Raw genomic sequence first — 22,315 nt, 5'->3', positions numbered from 1 at the left:
CTGCGTACAGTGTTTGCATGTCACCTCCTCAGTATTAAGAACAAATTACAAGGCTGAGCACCTCAGCTCATTTTGTGCATACAAAGAAAACATTCTACCCATCAGGAAGTGGATCACGTGATAAAAGGAAATGGACAGTTTCTTTGGCCTGTGTGTGCTCTGCTGCACTTGTAGTGGGTAAATACACTCACAAAAGCAATCCATTCTCTAAAAAAGCCTCCTGTGTAGGTCTGTTTCATTCTGCTTTGTTTTCCTGATCAGTTTTGTTACACACCTTGGCTCTTTTAGAAATCAGGTTGTTTTCAGTGCTGTGATCATGCCGTCCTTTATCATAGGGGCCAGACGCCTGCTGAGTCGGATTTCCAGGTGCTCGAAATTGCCCGGAAGTTGGAAATGTATGGCATCCGTTTTCACGCCGCTTCTGACAGGGAGGGGGCCAAAATTAACCTGGCCGTTTCCCACATGGGTGTCCTCGTGTTCCAGGTAGGGAGAGGGCAGGGGTGTGCGAGGACTGGGTGGGGGCTGATTTTACACGTATTGGTAAATTTTCGTTCTGATGCTGAAGGTCTTGGACTGGTCGGAGGAACCTAGCGTGCCTGTCTCATCCCGCGGAGCCCTTCTTTCCCTGTCCTTGCTGTCACAGAGCCCTCTGCCCCCCAGGGCACGCAGTCAAAGGCCACCATTCTAATGCCGAGCCACAGTTCATGTCCATAGAACCTTCAACAGAAACACTGGCTCTTCCACGCTTCAGGCATGGACCTGCTGCAGATCCGGGTGTGCCCCTCTGTGAGGTGTCATTTCAGTACATGAAACAGACTGGAAAGTATCAGAGTCTGTTGCACGTGATAAGCGTCAGTACAGCCTTCAGGAACTTGTGTATTAGTTATGTATGGATATGTAATTAGTGACATAAAATGGCCACTAAGTTCTGCCTGCAGTCACACATGTGTGTGCTTGGGTTTTTGCTGTGGAAGCATCCGAAGCAGAGGAACACAGACCCTTTGTGCCTGGACATGGCGGAGGGCTCCCTGCATCCTCTCACTCGGGCTCAGGGGCCCAGGTGCATGCAGCCGACCTGCAGAGACCTGCTCATTGCTGACCGCCATGGGAGGTTGCACCCTGGGAGTCCAGGGCTGCATCCTGGGACTCCAGGGAGTCCACTCTGTGGGCTCTTTTTTTTTTTTTTTTTAAGGTGATTTATTTATTTTGAGGGGGTGGGCGGAGAGACAGAGAGAATCCCAAGCAGGCTCTGCACTGCCAGCACAGAGCCTGCCCGACGAGGGGCTTGATCTCATGAACCGTGAGATCATGATCTGAGCCGAAATCAAGAGTCAGACACTTAACCAACTGAGCCACCCAGGCGCCCCATCTGTGGGCCCTTTTTAACCTGTTTCCCTAAAATGGCTTGTCTAGTCCAGGCCTCTGTAGTCAAGCTACACTTGCTTTCTTTCCCTTTCCTTTTTTAACCTAGCCATCGAATTTCAGTTGCCTACTGGGAAAAAAATTAATTTGTAAACAGAACGCTAATCGCGTTATATCGTACACTGACTGACAGGCAATGATCGTGTCAGGCACACCCAGTGAGTTGGTGGACCCATGGCCTCCCACACCTGCTCACTCAGATGACAGTTCTACCATCATGCGTGATGAAAATCACATCCATCCGAATCCAGCCAGTGTCATTTTCCAGAAAAGGATAACTAATTTGTAACTGGAAGAAGTTAAAACCAGAAATTAGAGTCTTCAAATTAACCACGTTAGATGGAATTCACTATTACTCTCTCAATTGTTGATGCAGGGGCACCCCGTGGTGACAGGCCTGCGTCCCTACTCCAGCCCACAGAGAGCCTCCTCTTTTAAAGACTTTCATTTGGAAATACTTTCAAACTTAGAGAAAAACTGTAAAGAATTAGAACAGCACATCGAGCCCCCACTTGCCCTTTGCCCAGATTGACGCGCTCCAGCATTTCTCACCTGTGCTTTATGGTTTGTGCTTCCCCCAGCGCACATTCTCCTCCCCCAACTCTCTACATGCACACGCACGTGTGCACCTGCAGACGGTTTTTCTGAAGCATTTGAGAGTGAGGTGTAGACTTGAGGGCCCTTGACCACTGAAGGCACATATTTCTAACAAGAAAGGGCTCCCTTACCTCCTCACTGACGCAGCTGATCCACTGTTCATTTTCTGGTCTTGTCAGCCGGCAGCGTCCTCACAGCTGCTGTTCTCCCCAGGATGGGACCCAGTCGAGGACCAGACGCAGCACTTAGCGATCGTGCCTGCAGTGTCCTTTAAGCTGGAACATTTTTTTTTTTTTTTCTTTATCTTTTACCACCTTGACAGTATTGAAGAGCACAGTCCTTTTTCTCTTTAATAGGATGTTCTTGACTTGTGGTTTGTCAGCTGTTTTCCTGGGATTAGGTTCAGGGGACACATTCCCAGCTGGACCCCTACCCGGGTGTTGTCACGTCCTTCTCAGGGGGTCACGACAGAGACACCACCTGGCCTCACTGGTGGTGTGAATCTTCATCTCTGCTTTCCGGTTATTAGCTACCAGTTACTATAGTTACTAGTTTTTCTCTTTCAACTAATAAGCAATCTGTGGAGAGGCATGTTAAGACCATTCAGTTATCCTGTTTCCCTCCAGATCTCACACCCACTGAACCAGATGGTCACAGGCTCCCGCAGTCCTGGGCCTCACTTTCAAACTGAGATAACCAGGGATCGAAATCCTCTCTGTTCAGAAGAAACCGAACCTATGCCAGGGACGGAAGAGGAGAAACAAAGCCCATAGAATCCTCAGAGAGGACCCCACCTTTTGTCTGTCCCATGGGCAAGACACAGAAAATTTGTCTGTCCCATGGGCAAGACACAGCTTTATGCTGGGTGATGCTTATGAGGAATAGGAATCCAAATGTACAGTTTTCATCTTGTTATGTGAAATTCTAGTCTAGTCATTTATAACAGTAAAACACTGGTAATTCATCAGGAGGCTGGTGCATCCATACTGTGGAGTATCAGGCAACTGCACAGGAACACAGAGGCTTCCTGTGTCGTGGCACGTGGGACGTTCTGTCGGACGCCCCGTCCCTGTTGTGTGAGCAAAGACTCAACAGGTGTGTGTGGGGTTTGCTGCTGCCCTTGGGGAAAAAGGAGAATTACACCCCATTTATGCCACAGAAGAACCAGGTGGTATTCGTGGCCACGGGGAAGGCAGCTGTGGGTTCCGGGAGCCAGTGAGGGGGCTTTTCCCTGTGGACACATTCTGGTGCCTGCGAGTTTGGACCTTGTTGACGTGTTACTGTCTTACGTTTTCCGGAACGCCCTGCAGAAGTCAGAGAGGACCTTCATCTCTGAAACACGAGCAGTGTCCAGTCACAGGGACACACGGAGAACAGGAGCGCCTCCAGGTCTGAGATGCGGTGGCAGAGAGGGCAGTGTTGGCAGGATGGGACTGGAAGATGAAAGTGAGGCAGAATCTCCACCAGGAGGCTTTGACTGAAGGTGGAGGAGGGGAGAGAAAATTCAGAGAACAGCTCAGGAGGCCCAGCACCCAGCACCCAGGAAGCCCAAAGCAGCAGAGGGAGCCTTTAAGAAATTACCTGGGGAAAATATCCAGAACCGAATGCACAAATTTCCACGTTAGAACCATCTACACGTTCCTCGTATAACCCACAAGGAAAGATCACCACAGAACACAGCAGCGTGAAATGTCATAGTAGGGGATGGGACCAGAGAGCTTCCAGGAGGAGAGACCAGGAAGCATGTCAGACTCGTCAGGGGCAACACTGGAAGCCACAAGACGACCGGGCAGGCGGTCGTGCAGAACACGAAAGTAAGTCAGTTCCCACCCAAGGGCCTGTGCCCCGTCCAGCAGGACTTCCCAGGACTTCCGTGCAGAGAAAATAAGAGAGTTTTCCAGACACGCAGTTTTGCAAAGGTGTGAGTGCTGAGCACCCCTTAAAGGACAAAAGAGACCAGGCTGGCGGCGGTGGGCGGGGCCTCATGCTGGGGGCCGGGGCCCAGAGAGCACCTGCCAGCGCACAGGCAGCGGGGAGAAAATTGTCTCGTGGATCAGACCCATCGAAGAGTTTAAATTCTGCGTGGATGGTTTAGGCTGAATTAGTGATGAGAACATAGAGAATTGAGTAAATGAAAAGAGGCACTCAGTAAGTCAAGAAAAAGTAAAAGGAGCAAAATATAGTTAGAATTCACCATAGCTCAGCCTGTGAGCTGTACTCACGTGATCAATAGTATGAAAACCAAATTTAAAATTCGGCGGCCGGGGCGCCTGAGTGGCTGAGTCTGTTGAGCGACCGACTTCAGCTCGGGTCATGATCTCATGGTTTGTGAGTTCAAGCCCCACGTCGGGCTCTGTGCTGACAGCTCAGAGCCTGGAGCCTGCTTCAGATTCTGTGTCTCCCTCTCTCTCTGCCCCTCCCCCCTCATGCTCTGTCTCTCTTTCAGAAATAAATAAACATTAAAAAAATTTTAAAAAAATAAAAAAATAAATAAATAAATAAAATTCGGCGGCCATCAAGGGGTGCGGGAGGGCTCAGAGGCCAGGTCTCCCACAGGCACCCCGGGCGGGCGTCAGAGCTGCTGGGGAGGGGGGGGGGGGTGGTTTCTGTCCCAGCAGGAGTGCTTGAACATGGGGCCCACAATGCCTGGGTTTTGTCTCAGGCCCTGCCTGACGTTTCTAATTACACCATGGGTCATTGCATACAAATCTGTGTGAGAGAAGTGCTGCCGGCTGCTCAGGTTTAAAAGTTAGAAAGTCTCTGCTCTCTTTCTCACTCTTTCTCTAAATAAATAAACTTTAAAAGCGGGGCGGGCTTCTCGGTGGCTCAGTCAGTTAAGCGTCCCACTCTTGGTTTTGGCTCAGGTCATTATCTCACAGTTGGTGGGATCGAGCCTCGAGTCTGGCTCTGTGTGCGCGGACAGCGCAGAACCTGCTTGGGATTCTCTCCCTCGCTGCCCCCTCCTGCTCACTCACGTGCACGCACACTCTCTGTGTGTAAATATACTTTAAAAAATAATAATAGTAATTTGTAGGAAAGCCATATCAAAAACATCACCTTTTCCTAAAACAGGCAGATTTGTATGTTTAGTGTTGACATTTTAATTCAGAGTCATTCCAAATACAATTGTAAAGTATCAAGTGGGTTGTTGTGCTACCTGGTAAGTTTGTAATTTAAACATTTCTCTGTTTCCGGGCGTTTGAGTGGCACGGTCAGTTGAGCATCCAACTTCAGCTCAGGTCATGATCTCACAGTTTGTGAGTTCAAGCCCCACGTTGGGCTCTGTGCTGACAGAGGTCCTCCCCACCCCACCTTCCCCCTCCACTCCTCCCCTGGTTGTGTTCTTTTTCAAAAATCTATATTAAAAAATAAAAAATCTTCTCTTTTCATGAAAAAATGTGTGTGTCTGTCTGGATTATAAACGTGCCTGAGTGTGCATCTCTTGGATTTCAGGGCACCACCAAAATTAACACTTTTAACTGGTCCAGAGTCCGAAAACTCAGCTTCAAGAGGAAAAGGTTTCTCATCAAACTGCACCCAGAGGTCCGTGTAAGTACGATTTGGAGCACTTTCTAAATTTTAAGAAAATTTATTCTGCTAGAATATTGACTTTTCAAATTATAAAGCACTTTGGCGCCACGCACCCAAGAGTTTAAGGATGGGATCTGGAATTGTGCGGAAGGGCTTCTGGGTAACCTGCCCTGTAGGGCTGCCACTGAGGATGGGTCAGCGTTCTGGGCAGGGACCACTCACACAGCTCTTCCCAGCTGGCTTTCGGGTTTAGCCGGGTCTGGGGTGAGAGAGAGAAGCTCCCAGGGGCTGCTGAGAACAGTCTGTTTATTGAGCCTCTTTGTTCTCTAGGTAAGGAGGCTGTGGTCTGAAGGCCTACAGCACGTTAGCATTAGAGCTTCTGTCACAAGTAAGCTGAGGGACGTTCCCAGTATTCTCCTGGCTCTTTGATTCAGAAATTGACCTTTTACGTGCTCTAAGTGGAGAAGTCTTGATTTTCAGAAAATAAGTACTCCTTCCATTTGAGATTGTCTGTCAATAAAGTAATAATTACATATGAATTTACTGAAATGGGTAAAGATGGAAAAAAGTAAATGTCTCTATAAGTGTGATAGTTAGGAAAAATCCAGTACTTGAAACGATTCGAAGATGTCCACATTGGTACGTTCCCAGTGTACAAAGGAGGTTAGGAAATGAGAGTAGATTGGCCGAACGCTGCGGTTGAGGCTTAAGAGGCCGTGTCAGCGAAGACTGGCTTCCAGTGGTGGGAGATTTAGGCCCTGAACCAGCTGAGAAGAAGGCTCTACTTAAGCTTTTAAAAGGCGCTTGATTAGCAAGAGCTTTTGCCCAACAGCAGGTTCCTGGGCTGCCTGGCTGTTTCCTTTCTGTAGAAGCCGGGAAGGAGGGCTCGTTTCTTACTCAAGTATCTGCTGTAGGGATGGGAGGGAAGGATAAGGGATGCTGAAAACATACACAAAATCAGGTAAAGGGCTGCCGTTTTCTCCGTGAGTGAAAGAAAGGGTTCTGGGGCTGTTGGGACGAGTTGGAAAGAGGAGCGTCCCTGCCCAGTGTGCTGGAGCCACAGCGTGACGCTCCATCCAGGCTCAGGGCTGCGGCTGCACCTGCCCATGGCAGTTACACCTTGCGTCCGTCAGCACTTAGATTTTAAAGACAGAATACAGGAGTCTGGGTAGGACAGTCTTTCTGGGAGATAATTTAGTAATATGTCACGAGGTTCAAAAATGTGCATTGTGGGGGCGCCTGGCTGGCTCAGTCGGAAGAACATGTGACTCTTGTTCTCGAGGTCATGACTTTGAGCCCCGTGTTGGATGTAGAGATTACATAAGTAAATAAATAATTTTTTTTTAATATGCTTTGTTTTAAGCTCAGTGTAACAATTCTAGGAACTTATCCTGAGGAGTAGCTATGAGAGAAGGCAGTAGTTTCTTCAAGGCGATGTGTGTGAGGACATCCAGCACATCCCAAAACTCCGCAGGCAACAGCATATAAATAATTGCCTCACAGACAAAATGCCCTGGTTTGCTGGGTGGGATGTGTCGCAAGGATACACTTATAAATGTTAGCAGTTGTGCGATCGTGGGTGACTGTATCTTTCTGGTAATTTCTACAGTGAAATTTCTTCTCTTAAATATAGATGACACCAGAAGTCTTTATAGATACTTCAGAATAAGAATCTTCCTGAGTTTTTTAAGTTTATTTATTTATTTTAAATTTTTATTTTTGAGAGAGAGAATGTGCCCGTGAGCAGGGGACGGGCAGAGAGAGAGGGAGACACAGAATCCGAAGCAGGCTCCAGGCTCCGAGCCGTCAGCACAGAGCCTGATGCGGGGCTTGAACTCACGAACCATGAAATCATGACCTGAGCCGAGGTTGGACACTTAACCAACGGAGCAACCCAGGTGCCCCAAGTTTATTTTGAGCAGGAGTGCGTGCACATGCACTCACACTTGAGGGGCAGAGAGAGGGGGAGAGAGAGTCCCGTGCTGTCAGCACAGAGCCCAGCTCGGGACTCTATTTCATGAACCGTGACATCATGACCTGAGCCAAAATCAAGGGTCAGACACTCGACCCATGGAGTCACCCAGGTCTCCCAAAAATATCTTCCTAATTTTTAACTTTGAATAAAAAGCCTGTTGCCTGAATACTGCCTAAATTTTCTTCTTGAATTAGTTACTTGAACCTTTGTGTTTTGTTTCTAGGGACCTTACCAGGACACACTGGAGTTCTTGTTGGGTAGTAGAGACGGCTGTAAGAACTTCTGGAAGATCTGTGTGGAGTATCACACCTTCTTCAGACTCTTTGATCAACCTCAGCCCAGAGCTAAAGCTGTCTTCTTCAGCAGGGGCTCCTCCTTCAGATACAGGTGGGGCCACACCACGTGTCGGCGGGGCTCTGGCGGCTTTGTAGGACTGAGAGTATGCATGTCCCTGGTCAGCAGGCAAGCGCTGTGAAATGGTTCAGAGAATTACATGCAGAACACAGCTACTGTGAAACTGGAGGGAGCAAATCCAGTAAGATAGTGGAAAAAACAGTTGTGATAAAAACTGTGCGAAATCGGTTATGCTTATCACAAACAGAACTTTACAGTGTCTCTGGGAACTTAGAGGGCTGGCACGTGCTATTTCGCCTTCCTGGAAAATTAATGCTGTGAATTGCTGCCGATTCTTTCCTTTAAAATCTGAACTTTTATTCACAGTGGAAGGACTCAGAAGCAGCTGGTGGATTATGTCCGAGACAGTGGGGTGAAGAGGGTTCCCTATGAGAGGTGAGCACCATGGTCTTTGTGATGGGGAGTATGTGCTTTTAAAGTTAATATTTTACGTAGTTTTAACCTTTACGTAGTCACCTCAAGTACGTAAACATGTATTTTGACACTGGAGTTCTCTTTCTTTTATTTTTTTTAAATAATGGATTAATATCTGTCTATAGTTACTTTGCGCAGGTACAGATAATTACTTTTTAGCCTCTAATCTGTATAGCGTATCTTATATATAATGTTTTTATATACTATGCTTACCTTTGAATCTGAAAATGCATGGGTTTTTTGCATGTGGAATTTTTCTTCAACGTGAGGGGATAATTTTACCTCTTCTGCGACATCTGTTTTATCTGAATTCCTGCTTTTTGTCACTGCCTGTTTCTAGCCAGGTGCCTGTGGCATGTTATCAGAACCTTAGCCCCTTTCTTACGTGCACTCTTCCTCGGGGCACGGCTGCCCTCAGAACAGGTGCTGGGAGAGGCAGGCTCGGTGGCTCACAGATTGTTCTCTGTTTGCAGAAGACACAGCAAGACTCGGATGTCTATTCGTGCTCTGACTGCAGACTTGCCAAGACAGGTTAGTCCTTCCGGTTGAAACATACGTGATATTATCACCCGTACTCTTTTGCAGAATCACCTGGCAGTGTTGTAACAGGACTCTTAGAATCAGTCCTGTTGTTTACATGGCACTCCCAGCCCGGGGGCTGTTTGCAGAAAAGGAGTCCTAAGTAAGGAAAAAGCTTTGTGCATTGAGACGCACCACGGTGGTATTGTAACGCTGCCTGTGCTAGGCGACTCGCTAGCACGGTTTTGGTTTCAGGTGTGCCCATTTGATGGGGAGTACCCGGGAACCGCCACGAGTCCCGGGGCAGGAGAGCGGTGTGCGGCCTGGGACACACGCACAATGTGTTGGCAAGGGGAGCTAGCAGGTGGCGGAGCAGCCTGTGTGATGAATCTAAAGTGACAGATGCACAGAGAGGACAGGCTAGAGGCATAAACCTAAGTGTCCCGTGTCGTCTCTGGGTGGCAGGGTTCCAGGCAAGTTCTACTACTTGCCTATCAGGAATCTCAGCTTGCTTGTCAGGAAAACAGACACTGAATGTTACCTTTATAAAAGCGTGAAACTGTAAAATGCCAGCTTAGGGCGCTAATTTACTTAAACTATATTCACAGAGTGAGATTTTTTTGCTAATATGTTAAGGGTGAAAAGCAGGAGACAAATTTATATCCGTGTTTGGCGTGATTACTACTATACTAAGCATGGGCATAGCCAGAGGCATGTGCAAATGCTTCACAGAAAGACATTTGACCACAGAATCCAAAATGTGATAGCAGAGCCGGCGTGAGGGGACGTAGCTGGCCCTGTGCTTCCCGTGTGCTTGACTAGAGTCTTCCTGTCTGCAGGCTCACAGGTCAGCTTCCACATACGTACTGTATGTAGGCTCTTGCTCTCTTCTTGTGATGCTGTCACTGTCTCCTCGTGCATCTCTGTAGTTTCACATTTAGAAGTTTTTATTCCCGTTCGATGTTAGTCTTTGTTGACAGTTGGTCATTTATATTGTTATAGTATTTCCAGAAGCTGCACTTGTACCTCATGTATCAAAGCTCGTGTTTCCCAAACTTTGTTTAATTGGATCTTTTAAATAAAAACATTCTTTAACTCTTCTAGGTATGTTTCAGATTTAGGAATTTTTTGCTAAATCAATTGATATTAATAAAAGACTTCTGTTTAAACAAAGTTAAAATTTATGAATGGTTTCTTTTTTTTAATTTTTTTTAAAGTTTATTTATTTTGAGAGAAAGAGAACACACAAGCACAGGAGGGGCAAAGAGAGAGGGAGGCAGAGCATCCCAGACAGGCTTTGCACTGTCAGCACAGAGCCCAGTGTAGGAGCCGATCCCATGAACCGCGGGATCACGATCAGACCTGAAATAAAGAATCGGAAGCTTAACTGACTAAACCACTCAGGTGCCCCTGAATAGTTTGAAATAGTATGAATGGGGGCACCTGACTGGCTCAGTCAGAAGAGCGTGTGACTCTTGATCTCAAGGTTGTGAATTCAAGTCCCACGTTGGAGCTGCAGCCTACATTAAAAATGAATGAATAAAATAGTATGAATAGGGGTGCCTGGGTGGCTCAGTTGATTGAGCATCCAGTACAACTCTTGATTTCAGCTCAGGTCATGATCTCAGGTTTGAGGGTTTTGAGAATCAAAATCAGGCTCCATGCTGACAGTGTAGAGGCTGCTTGAGATCCTCTCTCTCCCTCTCTCTCTGCCCCTCCCCCACTCGTGCTCTCTTTCCCTGTCTCAAAATAAACATTAAAAAGATAATATGAATAGTCTAAAAATTACATTTAAACTTTCAGTTCTGATACTGTCTTTTAAAAACCACAAGAGCATGTTGAGTACAGTTGGATGATTGAAAAAGCGATGGGATGTACACCTGAGAGAGACTGACCTGTGGACTGAAAGCTACCATTTTCTTTCTGGTCGGTCACCGCTGTGGCTTCTACCGCTGAGCTCATATCGCATGCCGCTCCTTGCACAGAAAATCATTCAGGACTGTCTGGTGATACCTTGGTCTAACCACCCTCTTGACGATGTTGTGTGTGTATACGTCACCTGAAGTTTCCTGGAGGCATGACTGTCTTGTGGCACGTGAGCAGTGACAGAAGGAGAAGAGAGGGCTCACCCCGTGTCCTTGCGTGTGGGACTGTGAGTGAGGACAGGGTCCTCCTGCCCCTGAGCAGCTGCTCACGCGAGCTGGGGGCGACGCCAGTGCTTCCAGAAGGCCCCGGGCTCCTGTGCTGCCGGCGCTGGCAGAGTCCCCGGCCGTGCGTGCCCATGTGAATGTACTACCGACGCGCTTCATCAGTGCCTGGCCATGACCTCCGAGGAATGAGCGTCATGTGCAGCCGTGTGTGTCGCCTTATTGGTGCTTTGCTTTAGAGTCTCGTTAGCTGAATGGAGTGGCTCACGCCCTCTGTCCTCTGCCCCGGAAATGATGAGTATCCAGCACGCCCTCCTGCAACCTCAGGGTGGCACGGGACACTCTTACAGCATAAGAGAGACAATGAAACTGTAAGGGGTTTTAAACAGATGATCCTGGGTCCTTTTGAAATCCTATCTACGTTTACAAATCTTCAGTTCTAATGGGGAAAGTCTGGTCAATCGCACTTCTTAGTAGAGGCAGACGTACGAGCTTGGGTCCGTTAGCTTTGCAACTTTCTAATGATGATTTGTAATCTTATGTGCGCCTCTTTTCTTCTCTTCATCTGTGACCCGCAGAGCGTCTCCTTCACCGAGGGCCTGAGGACCTCTGCGTCCCCGTCTTCAGCAGACGCCTCCTTCTATTCCGTTCCTACCTCCCCTCTGGCCCTGAGAGGCCTGCCTGATTTCAGAGACAGCAGTGGCTCCCTCACCGAGCCCCGGGCTCCTGACACCAAGAGGCCAGCCGCAGAGAGGAGCAGCACAGCAGCGGCCGACGGCAACACCAGACGGGCCCAGTCCCCCGGGCCCCCTGCACCGCAGCCTTGTCAAGGTGTTGGGTTTTGTCACGTTGTGAGGAGTTGCAGCCCCAGTCGCCCCGTGGGGCAGAGTCACGACACTGCCACAGACCCAGATGCAGGGGGTGCTGGTAAAAGTGACCACGGGGGTGGCGGTGGCTTGACCGCGGGTTTGTCCCCCACCAAGGGGGAGCACCCACATGGCCGGCAGGGCAGTGCTGGTGGTGGGGGGCCTGTTTTCACATTGACAAATGCCCGGCTGCAGGTGTCTGAGGAGTTCATAGACGATGACCCGGCAGACATCTCTTTCTTTGCTGGAGGCTCAGAGGCATTTTCCTTCCCCTACTGTGCTTTAGCCCCGCAGGCCCCTCCCTGTGGTCACCCCAACTCCACCCCCTCCGGCCCAGACAGGTACCCCCCGGGGGTCATACACATGCACGTAGAGCACGGTTTTGAATTTGAGGGAGAGGATGGCTTTGGTGTCAACGTGCACCCCTCAGACACCTCAGAGCTGTTTGAGGTGAAGGCACAAGCCAGCCTGATGCAGAGCCTGCTGAGCGCCTCGGAGACCAGCTCGCTGAGGAACAACCAGTCTGAGAACAGCTCCCTCAGCAACCTGCCGCTTCACAGCGGCCTGTCTGTGCGCACTCCCAGCTCGGCCAATCAGTCCGAGGCCAGCTCCATGGCCAACTTCCCGGCCTGCTCGGTCCGCTCCGAGGCCAGCTCAGCCTTCCAGCTCTCAGACATTATCGACCAGTTAGAGCAGCTCAGCTACCCGCCCACCACCGCTGAGGACTCCAGCAGCACAGACACGGATTCGTGGGGCGCCGAGGCCGGGGCCCCACTAGACATGAGCCTTTTTTTCAGCAACCCTTTTGCACAGACAGGTGGAGAGAGAGTCCTTTTTGATCTGCAGACCATAAAGAATTTGACTCCAGGAGAGCGGGTAGATAAACACCCTTCCTGAGCGGCCCTGGGCCCCCTTGCAGGGTCACCCCCCACCCGCTCAGTGTGGCGAGAGCTCAGACTGGTGGCTTTACACCTAGGCAGCGAGTCTGTGTTCGAGGCTAGATGTTCTTCCTTTTCTAGTTTTCTGCTTAGTCTGTTCTGAATGTCAGAGGATTAAAACTTTTGCTTAGAGTGGTGTGTTAAAAGGTGTAAAGTAGATGAGTATTTCCACCTAGAGGCTGATGAGTCAGTCTTCGCAGCTTTATCTCTCTGGCATACGCGTTGACTCAGCGAGAAACTGGCGCCCCGCTTTTGGAACGGTACGCGGTTCTGGTCCACATTGGTCTCTACTGCGGTGTGTATCGTGCCTGGTGCTGCTTTTTTAAGATGAAACTTGCTGCCTGTGCTTCATCAGGACGGCAGTCTGGTGGGATTTGTCCAGGCCCCGCACAGAATTTCCAGTAAGCCCTGCAGAACCCAGCTCCTGGGAAAGGCCCTGGAGGCCGAGGCCCCCTGCCTGCCCAGCCCTGCGGCTGCACGTGGCGCGGTCCCTGGCCCTGCGGCAGCACGCTCTGCCCAAGGGCATTGTCTACTGACTTTAGATCCAGAAATGGTGCTGTGTTTAGATAGCGGGCTTGGAGAAGTTTGGTTTAAAATGCAATGTCAGTTTGAACTGCTTTCTTCCATCTGGCTTAATCGGGATATAAAGTGCTCGCTTCGGCAGCACATATACTAAAATTGGAACAATCGGGATATAAAATATTTGGTTGCAGAAAAAGCAGAACTGGACACACCGATCTGCCTGAAAGTTCAAGTGTGTAAGCTCTCACCAGAGCTCTCTGCTTCACACCGATGGGGGGGCTGTTCACTAAAAAGCAGCAGCACCCAGGAGCTCCACACACGTCAAGGGCTGAGATGTTCACTCTTCGTTCGGGAGTGTCATTTCCTTCAGGTCGGGTTGCGTGTGGTACGTGGGCGCCAGCCGTTTCTAGTAGTGTCTGTTTCTGAGGCAGACGGAACGGCCACGGGAACAGACAGCCTGAGGTGGCCGTGCCCACCGGACGGGCACACTCGCAGGTGCCTTGATCTGCACCACCGTGAAGCCCGGGCTGCTGCCCACTTCACAGATCGGACTTTCGTAGCTTATCCTTTCTGGTCTTACCTAGTAGAGACAGGCCGTGTTAAAGGCTGTGCTTCTTAAACGTCCCTTGGTAACTGCGGGCCTCCCGTCTGTCCCTCTGTGCGGATGGCGGACCCTCCGCCTGGCGGGTACGTGTGCACCCGCCCAGCAGCCAGCGGCCTCTCGCCAGGGGCCGTCTTTGTCATCTGCATTCACCGGATTACCAGCAGAGGCTTTTTGCCAAACGTGTTGATTTTCCATTTCTGTACCTGCCTTAAACCTGCGGCACCGTCTCATCACTGTGGCCTGCAGGTCCTTCTCGCTTATCCTATCCCTTGTTCCTGAGACCTGGCCTGTGTCCAGCATGAAGGCAGTCTGGTGCAGTGTCGTTCGTGTTGGCTGACCAGTACCTGTGAAGAGACGCTGTGAGCGAGGGAGAAGGTGGTAGGGTTGCACAGGTAGGAACCACAAGTTAGAATAGCGTGTTCCAGACACTTTGTCTTTCCCTTGGGGTCACTCAGAAACAAACCCTGCCCGTGTCTGTGCAGCGAGGAGTTAATCTGTATTCCGTGGAAAATGCTTTTCCTGGGCTGTAGTCGTCATGAGGGCTGCCTCTCTCCTAATGAAAGTGCCTGGCATCGGACTCAGTGAACCTGAGTTGTCCTGTTTCGGGTGCCTAGGCAGCAGGTCCCACGTGGGTGGGTTGGAGCCAGCCAGGGCCGGGTGGGGGAGGACCTCATCACACCACCCTTGTCCTGCAGATTCCGAGTAAAGGCTGTTCTCCGACAGCTTCTACCAGGCCTTCCTGTAAAGAAGTTCTGTTTCCCCGGTGAACCTTCATTTTCTAGAGTTGATTTTTTAGCTTTTTATTTAGAATGTTTTCAAAATACACAAAAGCAGAAAAGGGAGTAGACATACCCCCGTTGCCACCCCACTCAGCGTTACCAGAGTCCGACCGTGCCTGTGCCGTCTGCCCCTTTTCCTTCTCCGCGTTTGGTGCTCTAATATTTTCTTGTGGGCCCTTGACACGCCGATGCCTTTCCTCAGAATGTCTACGTGCATCTCTGAAACGTGACCCCTTCTCTCATGGGGCCACAGACAGTCATGCAAACTTAATAACCCCGTGGTATCCTCAATAACCCTGTGGTATCCTCCAGTACCAGGGATGTACTTGAATTTGCCCTGGTGCCTGAAGGGCCTGTTAATACCTGATTTGTTCAGATCCGGCTCTAAACACACTCTGCTCAACACATGTGGCTGTGACCGCTCTTCCACCTTCTCTCGTTGACAAGACCCACTTCGTGCCAGTGACTTGTAGGAGGAGCCAGGCCCCTGGTCCTGGCTCGCGCCCCTGCCTGTGCCGTCACCTGTCTGCCCTTCCCCTGATTCTCTGGGGGCTGAGCCCCGAGACGTGCGGACCGCTGAGCACGTGCCCTCACCCACCAGCCCTCGTCCCGCAGCCCCACGAGGCTGGCACCTCTGTGCCATCAGCACGTGGGGCAGCACGGCTGAGAAACGAGCCCAGTCCCAGACGCTCTGTGGACACCACTGGGACAGCTGTTATGTTCAGATTCAGGTTTAGCTTTTTGGCAAGATCTGGAGAAATGTGTAAGAGCTTTTCTCTTCCAGAGTGTTCATGCTATGTTTAGGTTGGCGGGTCTCCCTTTCTAGTGAAGTCAGTGACTTGGAAACCAGTCGTGGCTCTCCTTGGAGGCGCCTGCCATTCATGTCTCCACCAACCCCCTTTGCTTCCGGGTGGGTTGTCACCCCACACATAGGGAGTTCTTTAGAAACCCGGGGAAGGTGAGCCCGAAGGACGCTTCCTGCTACAAATTATGTCCTTTCTGCTTGTAGCAGATAGTTCAGGCAGTGACCTTGTTCTGTTTTATCTTAGTAAGAGCTGCTTTACCACAAATATTAAAATGTCTGGAGCAGTTCGGATTGAGCGACAGTACTTCCTGAAGCGTCGTTGGGTCTTCCTTTTGTTTGTTTATGACCGTTGATCACGATCGTCTTTTCTCTGGAAATCCTCATGGGCACGAGGCCGTCTTGGGAGGGTGGTCCCTTATTCCTGGATCACAGGATGGCTGTTCGTACCTGAGTGAGCCGTGCAGAGTTGTAACCGGCACTTCTTATGTCAGTGGCCACTTTGCTGAGAGTGTGTGGTTGAAAAGTGCCTGCAGCGTAAACGGTTTTCTCCTTTTATGTGCTGCCTGCCTTGGCCAGATGCAGGCCTGACCTCCGACAGGAGGGCACCCACCAGCCCCATCACAGACGGGAGTGTTGGGGCCATAGACAGTGCCTGTTACCTCCATGAAGTCCACCTCTGAGAGTACACCTGCTTGAGGCAGAATATTTATTTATATTAGTTATCAAGTCTATTTTTGTATTTAAGTTTCCAAAGTCCAGTATTTTACATACACCAATATATGAGTATCTAAAGTCTAATAGTAAAGTTTCAGGTTAGCAAGATTGACCGCACTCAAATAGGTAATGGTGTGTGCTGTGTAACTTTATGAGTCCTAGGTCTGGTTGTGTGCCTTTTCTGTATTCCAAGGGAATTCCCTGAGTATGGAGTTAGGTCAGGATCCCCTTTTCCAGTTAACAAAGTGTGTTGTGTCATTGACACACGATGTCACGTTAGTGTCAGTTGTACAACAGTGATTGGACGAGTCTGGGCATCGGGTGTGCTTGCTGTGAGGGTGGCCGCCATCTGTCACCACACAACCTCATCACAGTACCTTGTGTGTGACAACACACATTTTAGAAATAGCAGTAATGGTAGATGGATGGACAATAAAAATAGGACATCAAAAAGCTCACAGGGAAACCTATACATCTGTTCATCATAGTTGTTTGCAAAGTCCTTTCTAACTGGGTCCTGTGTGGACATACGTGGATTTTGAGTGACGATCTCCTCCACCTGCCGCCCCACATGAGTCACCACGAGCGCCCCTCGTGTCATGGCTGCAGTCACGTAGGACCCACCCGGCACGTGGGCCATCTCCCCATGAGCCATGTGTTTGTGTGACATTTGATGCCAGTGCCTGTGTCTTCAAGGTACCATTCCCTCCTGGTTCACGGAACATCAAAAAAGAAATCCATTTCTAGAACAATTACTTCACAGACAAAAATGTTAACCTTCTCCAGGCGCGTACAGTTGAGAATTGAGAATTTCAGTGTGTGTTCTCAAGGCATGGAGTCACGCTGCCAGGGTTTTTCTTTGGCCCTTGTCCTGGAGTTACAGAGCTTGTCACAGCTGGCTGGAGTGCAGGTGGCCTGGCTGGCCCCTCTGTGAGGTCTGGTGGCTGTGCTGTGAGGTCCCAAAGTGCTATCTTTGGCCTAAAAACGTCTACTTTCCCCTAGGAAATGCAGAGGAAAGGAACCGGTACTTCCTGACGCACTTAATTCATTCATTCTCTAAAGAAAACATGGATGTTGCCTCCTTTGTGGTACTTAACAGAATTTGTTTTCCACTGAAATTGCCATTTATAAATTCACAGATATGTACTAATTCAGAACTTAATTGTTTATTCAATAAAATAAGGAAATATTTACTATGAACTTTTAAATGGGATTTTTAGCTTCCTTTCCCTCTCCTTTTTTTATAGTTTTCGTTTATATATGTTAAAGATGGTCTCGCGTATTAAACGAATCTCTGGAACAGCTACATCTTGTTTCTACAACCTCTTCACTGGCGCCTCTTTCACTTCGTAGGCTTCTGAGCAGCGAATAGGCACCTTGGCGGGCTTGCTTCAGGTGTGGACAGGCGGCCCTCTGGAAGGCCAGCAGGGGAGGGTGCCGTGCACTTTCGCAGGGGTCACTCTGTCTCAGGGCCTGACGGGTGCGGCCAGCGTGCAGGCGGACTTGGGGGGCCGTGGCCTGCTGCTCGGGGCCCCGCACCGCACCTCTCGGGTGGCGCTGTCTGCAGCATTGGGGACAAACACGTGGTCCTTAGGCTTAGACCACGCAAAACACCTGCTGCTGGCTTCTTAATTCTGAAGGTGAGAACGTTGTGCCTTTTCTTCCCCGAGTCAGCTGGAACCCTGTGAAGTCCCCGACCCAAAGCGCAGCAGCTACACAGAGTCTGAACTTGAGTTTCCCCTCTGGCCAACACGAGCTCCTGCTGCCCCCACGGAGCCGCCCGCCCCTGTGCAGCCCCCCGCACTGGGTCCTGGAGCTTGGCGGATGCTGCTCTCACCTCTCCCTCCTGGTGCTCTGAGCAACACGGGCCCCTGGGAGGGAGCGGCTGCCGGTCTCCTCCCTGGGGCTTCGCGGTGCCTGGCGCCTGGTGTGGCCGGAACCGGGGGGCCGTGGCAGCAGCAGCAGCCTTCTAGAAAAGCACCTTGGCACACAACCCCACAACCCGCGTGGGTGGTCCCTTCCCCACTCAGAGGGTTGGTGTGCCACAGGAAGTCCTTCCCTCCCGCGACACGTGGGTCCCAGGAGGTGTGTCATTAACAAATCCAGATTTCAAGAAACTGCTCAAAGCTTTCTCTTTTCCATCTCATCTCTAGGATGACTGGTTAGAAGGGTGAAAACCGTCTGACTTTTATTGCTGAATTATGTCAATCTCGGTTACATTTGTTTCCTAACAACATCACATACAGGCTTTTTTGTGGGGTTTTTTTTTTTTTTTTTTTTTTGAATAGTTGGTTGTGGGTACCTTGTCCCCGATGCTGCAGTGGGTTCAGAAGACCCGTGTCCTCCGTTAGAACCCAGATGCAGGGCACCCTGGACCACACGCAAGAGACCTCACCCCTGCAGATGCCCAAAATGTGACTGTGTTGTAGGCCACAATACCTGTTTTCTTTAACAGGGAAAGAGTCCTGTTTATTTAGAACAAAAGAAAAGATTGACAATGCACGATGGCGTCTCCCTCTTCACTTCAGGTCACCACAGCCACATCCACACCCTGAGGTCCCCCTGTGCCAGGCACCGGCCCACAGCCTTGTGGGTGAGCACCACAGCGCCGTGGAAAGGTACGGCACAAGTCAGCCCTCCTCTGACGTTTGGCGGTAACACGGCGGGCGACGAGCTGGTGTTTGTGCCCCATGCGCCCGCCATTTTCCTTCCACTCTTATTTTTGAGCCAGATTTTGTGTAAAAGTGACCCCCGACATCCTAGTCCAAAAGCAGAGCCAGAAGTAGTTTTCTGCTAACCTGTGATGCTCACATTTACCTGAATTCTCTGTACAGTTTAGCCTTTTCCATTTATGGGATTAATGATCCATTTTTCAAACGAAAGGAGTTTCTAGATCTTACTTTCTTGCTATCATATTAACCTTCAGACTTGACCTTGTATTTTCCAAACCGAACCTTGATTCTTCTTCCACCTTAGGCAGAATTTTCAAGAGAGTTCATTACAGGGTTTTGAAAAAGAATTCAAAGGTATGAAATGAAAATAAGCCTAAATTTTGCTCTGTGCTGTTCTCTCTCCCCAGCTAGTTAGATGGATAAAGTGAAGATGATCACAGAAGTATAATACTGTGCTTTTTAAAATGACATTTCAGAAATTACAAGAAAAATAGTTAGAAATTTTTGGAAATAAAGAACATCACCTGTCAGAGTTGCTTACTGTTGGCAGTTTGAAATGTTTTAAATGTGTGTTTTCAAAGGTAATCAAACCTTGTACGTTGGCCCTTTGAGTGCAGAGCTGTCTTGAACACTGGGTGGACAGCGTGGAGCCACTCCAGCAGGAATGAGGAGCTCAGTAGAACATAGCTATCAGTTTTGTCTATCAATTTCAAATCATTTGATGCTGGAAATGGAAGAATTTCTGAAAACTCCTCACGCACAAGTAAAAGCATCGGTCGTTCTTTTTTTTTTCTTTTGAAAGTTTATTTTGAGAGCGTGTGAGCCGGGGAAGGGCAGAGAAAGAGAATCCAAGCAGGCTGTGCTGATAGCACGGACATGGGGCTCGAACTCGCAAACCGTAAAGTCATGACCTGAGCCGAAACCAAGAGTTGGACGTTTAACCAGCTGAGCCACCAGGTGCCCCGGAACCGGTCATTCTTGATGCTGCGGTGACACGGTAGAGCACCACCTTTGTGTCTGAGTAGATCGATGGTAGGGACCCTGTCACTCAGAATAGTACTCTCGCGGTTTTTCCGTAGAGGACCTCGGACACGGGAGTCTGTTTTCACAAATATTGAAGACTCTTTCCGTGTCCGTTAAGCCTAAATGTGTTCCGTGGTATCTGAAACGACGGTTTAGCATTTTAAAAATCCCTCAGACCTGCATCCTGGTATGTCAGCGATGACAGGGTTTGCTACGGCGAGGAGCTTCTAACGTTAGTGCCCTTGCGCGCTGTCAACACAGGGTCCAGAGCAGCAGGCCGTGGACACCACTGGCTCCTGTCGCTCCGGAAGAACACACCACAGAGCCACAGCCCACGCCTGTGTTCTCCGTGTGCAGTGTATGCGTTGGTGGCCTCAGATGCAGCACTAAGGCTGACCCACACAGGGTAGGGCATGGAGCCGTGGCGCCCACTCCAGCAGCCTCCAGCAGCAGTGTAGACGGGTTCCGTGCTCACTGCCACTTGCTTGAAAAAGTGTCTCCTAACAGATTTGCTTTGTCGTGCAGGATCTGCGTTCACATAATTTGAAGTAGGTATGACTTATGTTTCGATGTAGCTGACAGATTTAATAAAAACAGGTGTTTAATAGCAGTTTGTGGTACTTTTTAATCTATTCACTAAATCGTGAGGTGACGACTTTTGTCAAGTAAGTGTCCACAGTGATAATATCAAATGACGGCTCGTACCCTCCCTGGAACCGCATGCTTTATTCCAAGTGAGCGGTCCTTCCTGGAAGGGTGGTTCCTCTCACAAGTTCATCAGAAGGGCCGTGTATTGGAAGCCGCACTCTCTAGTTTGATGGCCCGACCAGCCCGACCCCACGAGTCATGGCACCCATCCATGACACTTCAGGGAGGACCACCTCCTCCAACGTCACCTTCTGCTGTTTAAACATGAAGTCAAGTTCACAGTGACTTTCTGGGAAACTATCCACTATGCCCTTGTGGTAGGACCACCCATCTTTGAGGGAGGCGCTGCGCAGGGCATGGGGCGGGGCGGGGGGCAGAGCGGAGCAGTGGACTTACCTTATTTTCATAACCAATGAGTATGAAATAGCTCAGTTCTCACACTTTGAACAGTACAGTTGTGAAAAATAAGGTACGTTGCTAGGAGCTTCTAGACTTTTTTGTGGATTCTCCTGTGTGTAAAAGTATCTCCCGACACAGTTCTGAGCTTGCTTGAGACAAAAAGGGTTTTGGATAGGAGTCCTAAAATAGCTCATCTTTGGAAACGCCGCTTTCCCTCGTAGGGGTCCTCCACACCACAGGGGCCGGCAGAGCTCTCGACCCCATCTGATCCCTTCAGAAGCGACTAGGCTCCTGCACGTGGGTAGGGCACGAAGGAAGCCCATGTGATTTCAAGGTTGCTTTAGCATGTTTTAAATGTGTAATAAAAGCAAATTCTAATTTGTTTAAATTAATGTTGAATAAAAGCACGTTCTGATTTGATTAATAATTTCATGCTCTTACAGCATCCAGGTTTTCTCGGTCAGTGAATGTTTGCTTGTTTTCACTCTCCGTCGTGGTGAGAGGCCCACAGGAAAGTTCTGCCCTCATAGCATTGGTAGCTCCCCTCCAAGGCGGGACCCCCTCCCTGGGCGAGACCCCGCCAGCACCAGCAGCCTTCCAGAACTCCACCTTTGTCAATGTGAAAATCAAGCCTGCCGGCCGCGCCCCAGGGCTCCCTGGTGCCATGCTCACCCGGCCCTCCGGGCAGCCCTCTGCACTAACCTGCCTGCACACGTGCATGTTTGAGGTCAAATAAGCCAAGGTTTGGTTTTATTAGCTGGTCACTATAGGTGACTGCTTTTGAAGTCTCTGTCTACGGTGTAAGAGGATCTCGTTTTGAAGCCCATGGTGGATGGGCTGAGGTGGGGTGGGGAGGCACCAGGGGTCCTGGCCAAGTCACTTAGGTGCCCGCATTCCGTAAGCCCACTTAGCCACAGTCAGGAGTAATGGTAGCATGAGAGCTAAAACGCCCATTTGTAAACCTGAGGTAAATTTCAATTATAAATAGCTTCTAAACTGGTTCGATTTCTTACCTACAACTCTGCTTTAAGGATACCTTCAAAAGTTGCCATTCAGTAGCTGACTGATTTCCCATAGAAAAACATTAGAAATAACCCTTTCAGACTTGAAGGTCTCTTGATAACAGAATTCCTGTGTTGCAAAACGTGTGATGGGGCATGCCTCGTCAGCCCTCTTAGGACTCGGCCACGCTTTGGCCTCTGCCCAGTTCCAAGCAAACCCTGTTTTAAGAAGAAAAATAGTAGTAGTTACTGTTGTGGTATGAATCTAGAAAACCAATATAAGATCCTCGTTAATAAAAAATTCAAGGAAGTAGAAAACAGTATG

General features: G+C 49.5%; 1 protein-coding gene across 11 annotated transcripts in view; it reads left to right on the top strand.

Moving 5' to 3' along the window:
• Nucleotides 1–22,315, top strand: part of FARP2 (FERM, ARH/RhoGEF and pleckstrin domain protein 2) — a 104,304-nt gene that overhangs the window by 56,659 nt on the left and 25,330 nt on the right. For 10 of the 11 annotated variants that reach the window (XR_013557128.1, XR_009607504.2, XR_009607503.2 and 7 more), the window contains exons 8-13: nt 336–483; nt 5,473–5,568; nt 7,749–7,912; nt 8,246–8,314; nt 8,827–8,884; nt 11,598–11,850. Coding sequence is in view for 8 of the 11 variants with exons in the window: in XM_060624407.2 (XP_060480390.1) it covers nt 336–483; nt 5,473–5,568; nt 7,749–7,912; nt 8,246–8,314; nt 8,827–8,884; nt 11,598–11,850 (788 nt within the window). In the remaining 3 variants the exon portion in view is untranslated. The remainder of the gene's footprint in view (nt 1–335; nt 484–5,472; nt 5,569–7,748; nt 7,913–8,245; nt 8,315–8,826; nt 8,885–11,597; nt 11,851–22,315) is intronic. The other variant, XM_060624404.2, reaches the window with a different exon arrangement.

This window comes from Panthera onca, chromosome C1 (assembly GCF_046562875.1).
Source record: "Panthera onca isolate mPanOnc1 chromosome C1, mPanOnc1 haplotype 2, whole genome shotgun sequence".
Taxonomy (NCBI): Eukaryota; Metazoa; Chordata; class Mammalia; order Carnivora; family Felidae; genus Panthera; species Panthera onca.
The sequence above is the reverse complement of the archived record's forward strand: the minus strand, read 5'-3'. Positions and strand labels throughout refer to the sequence as shown.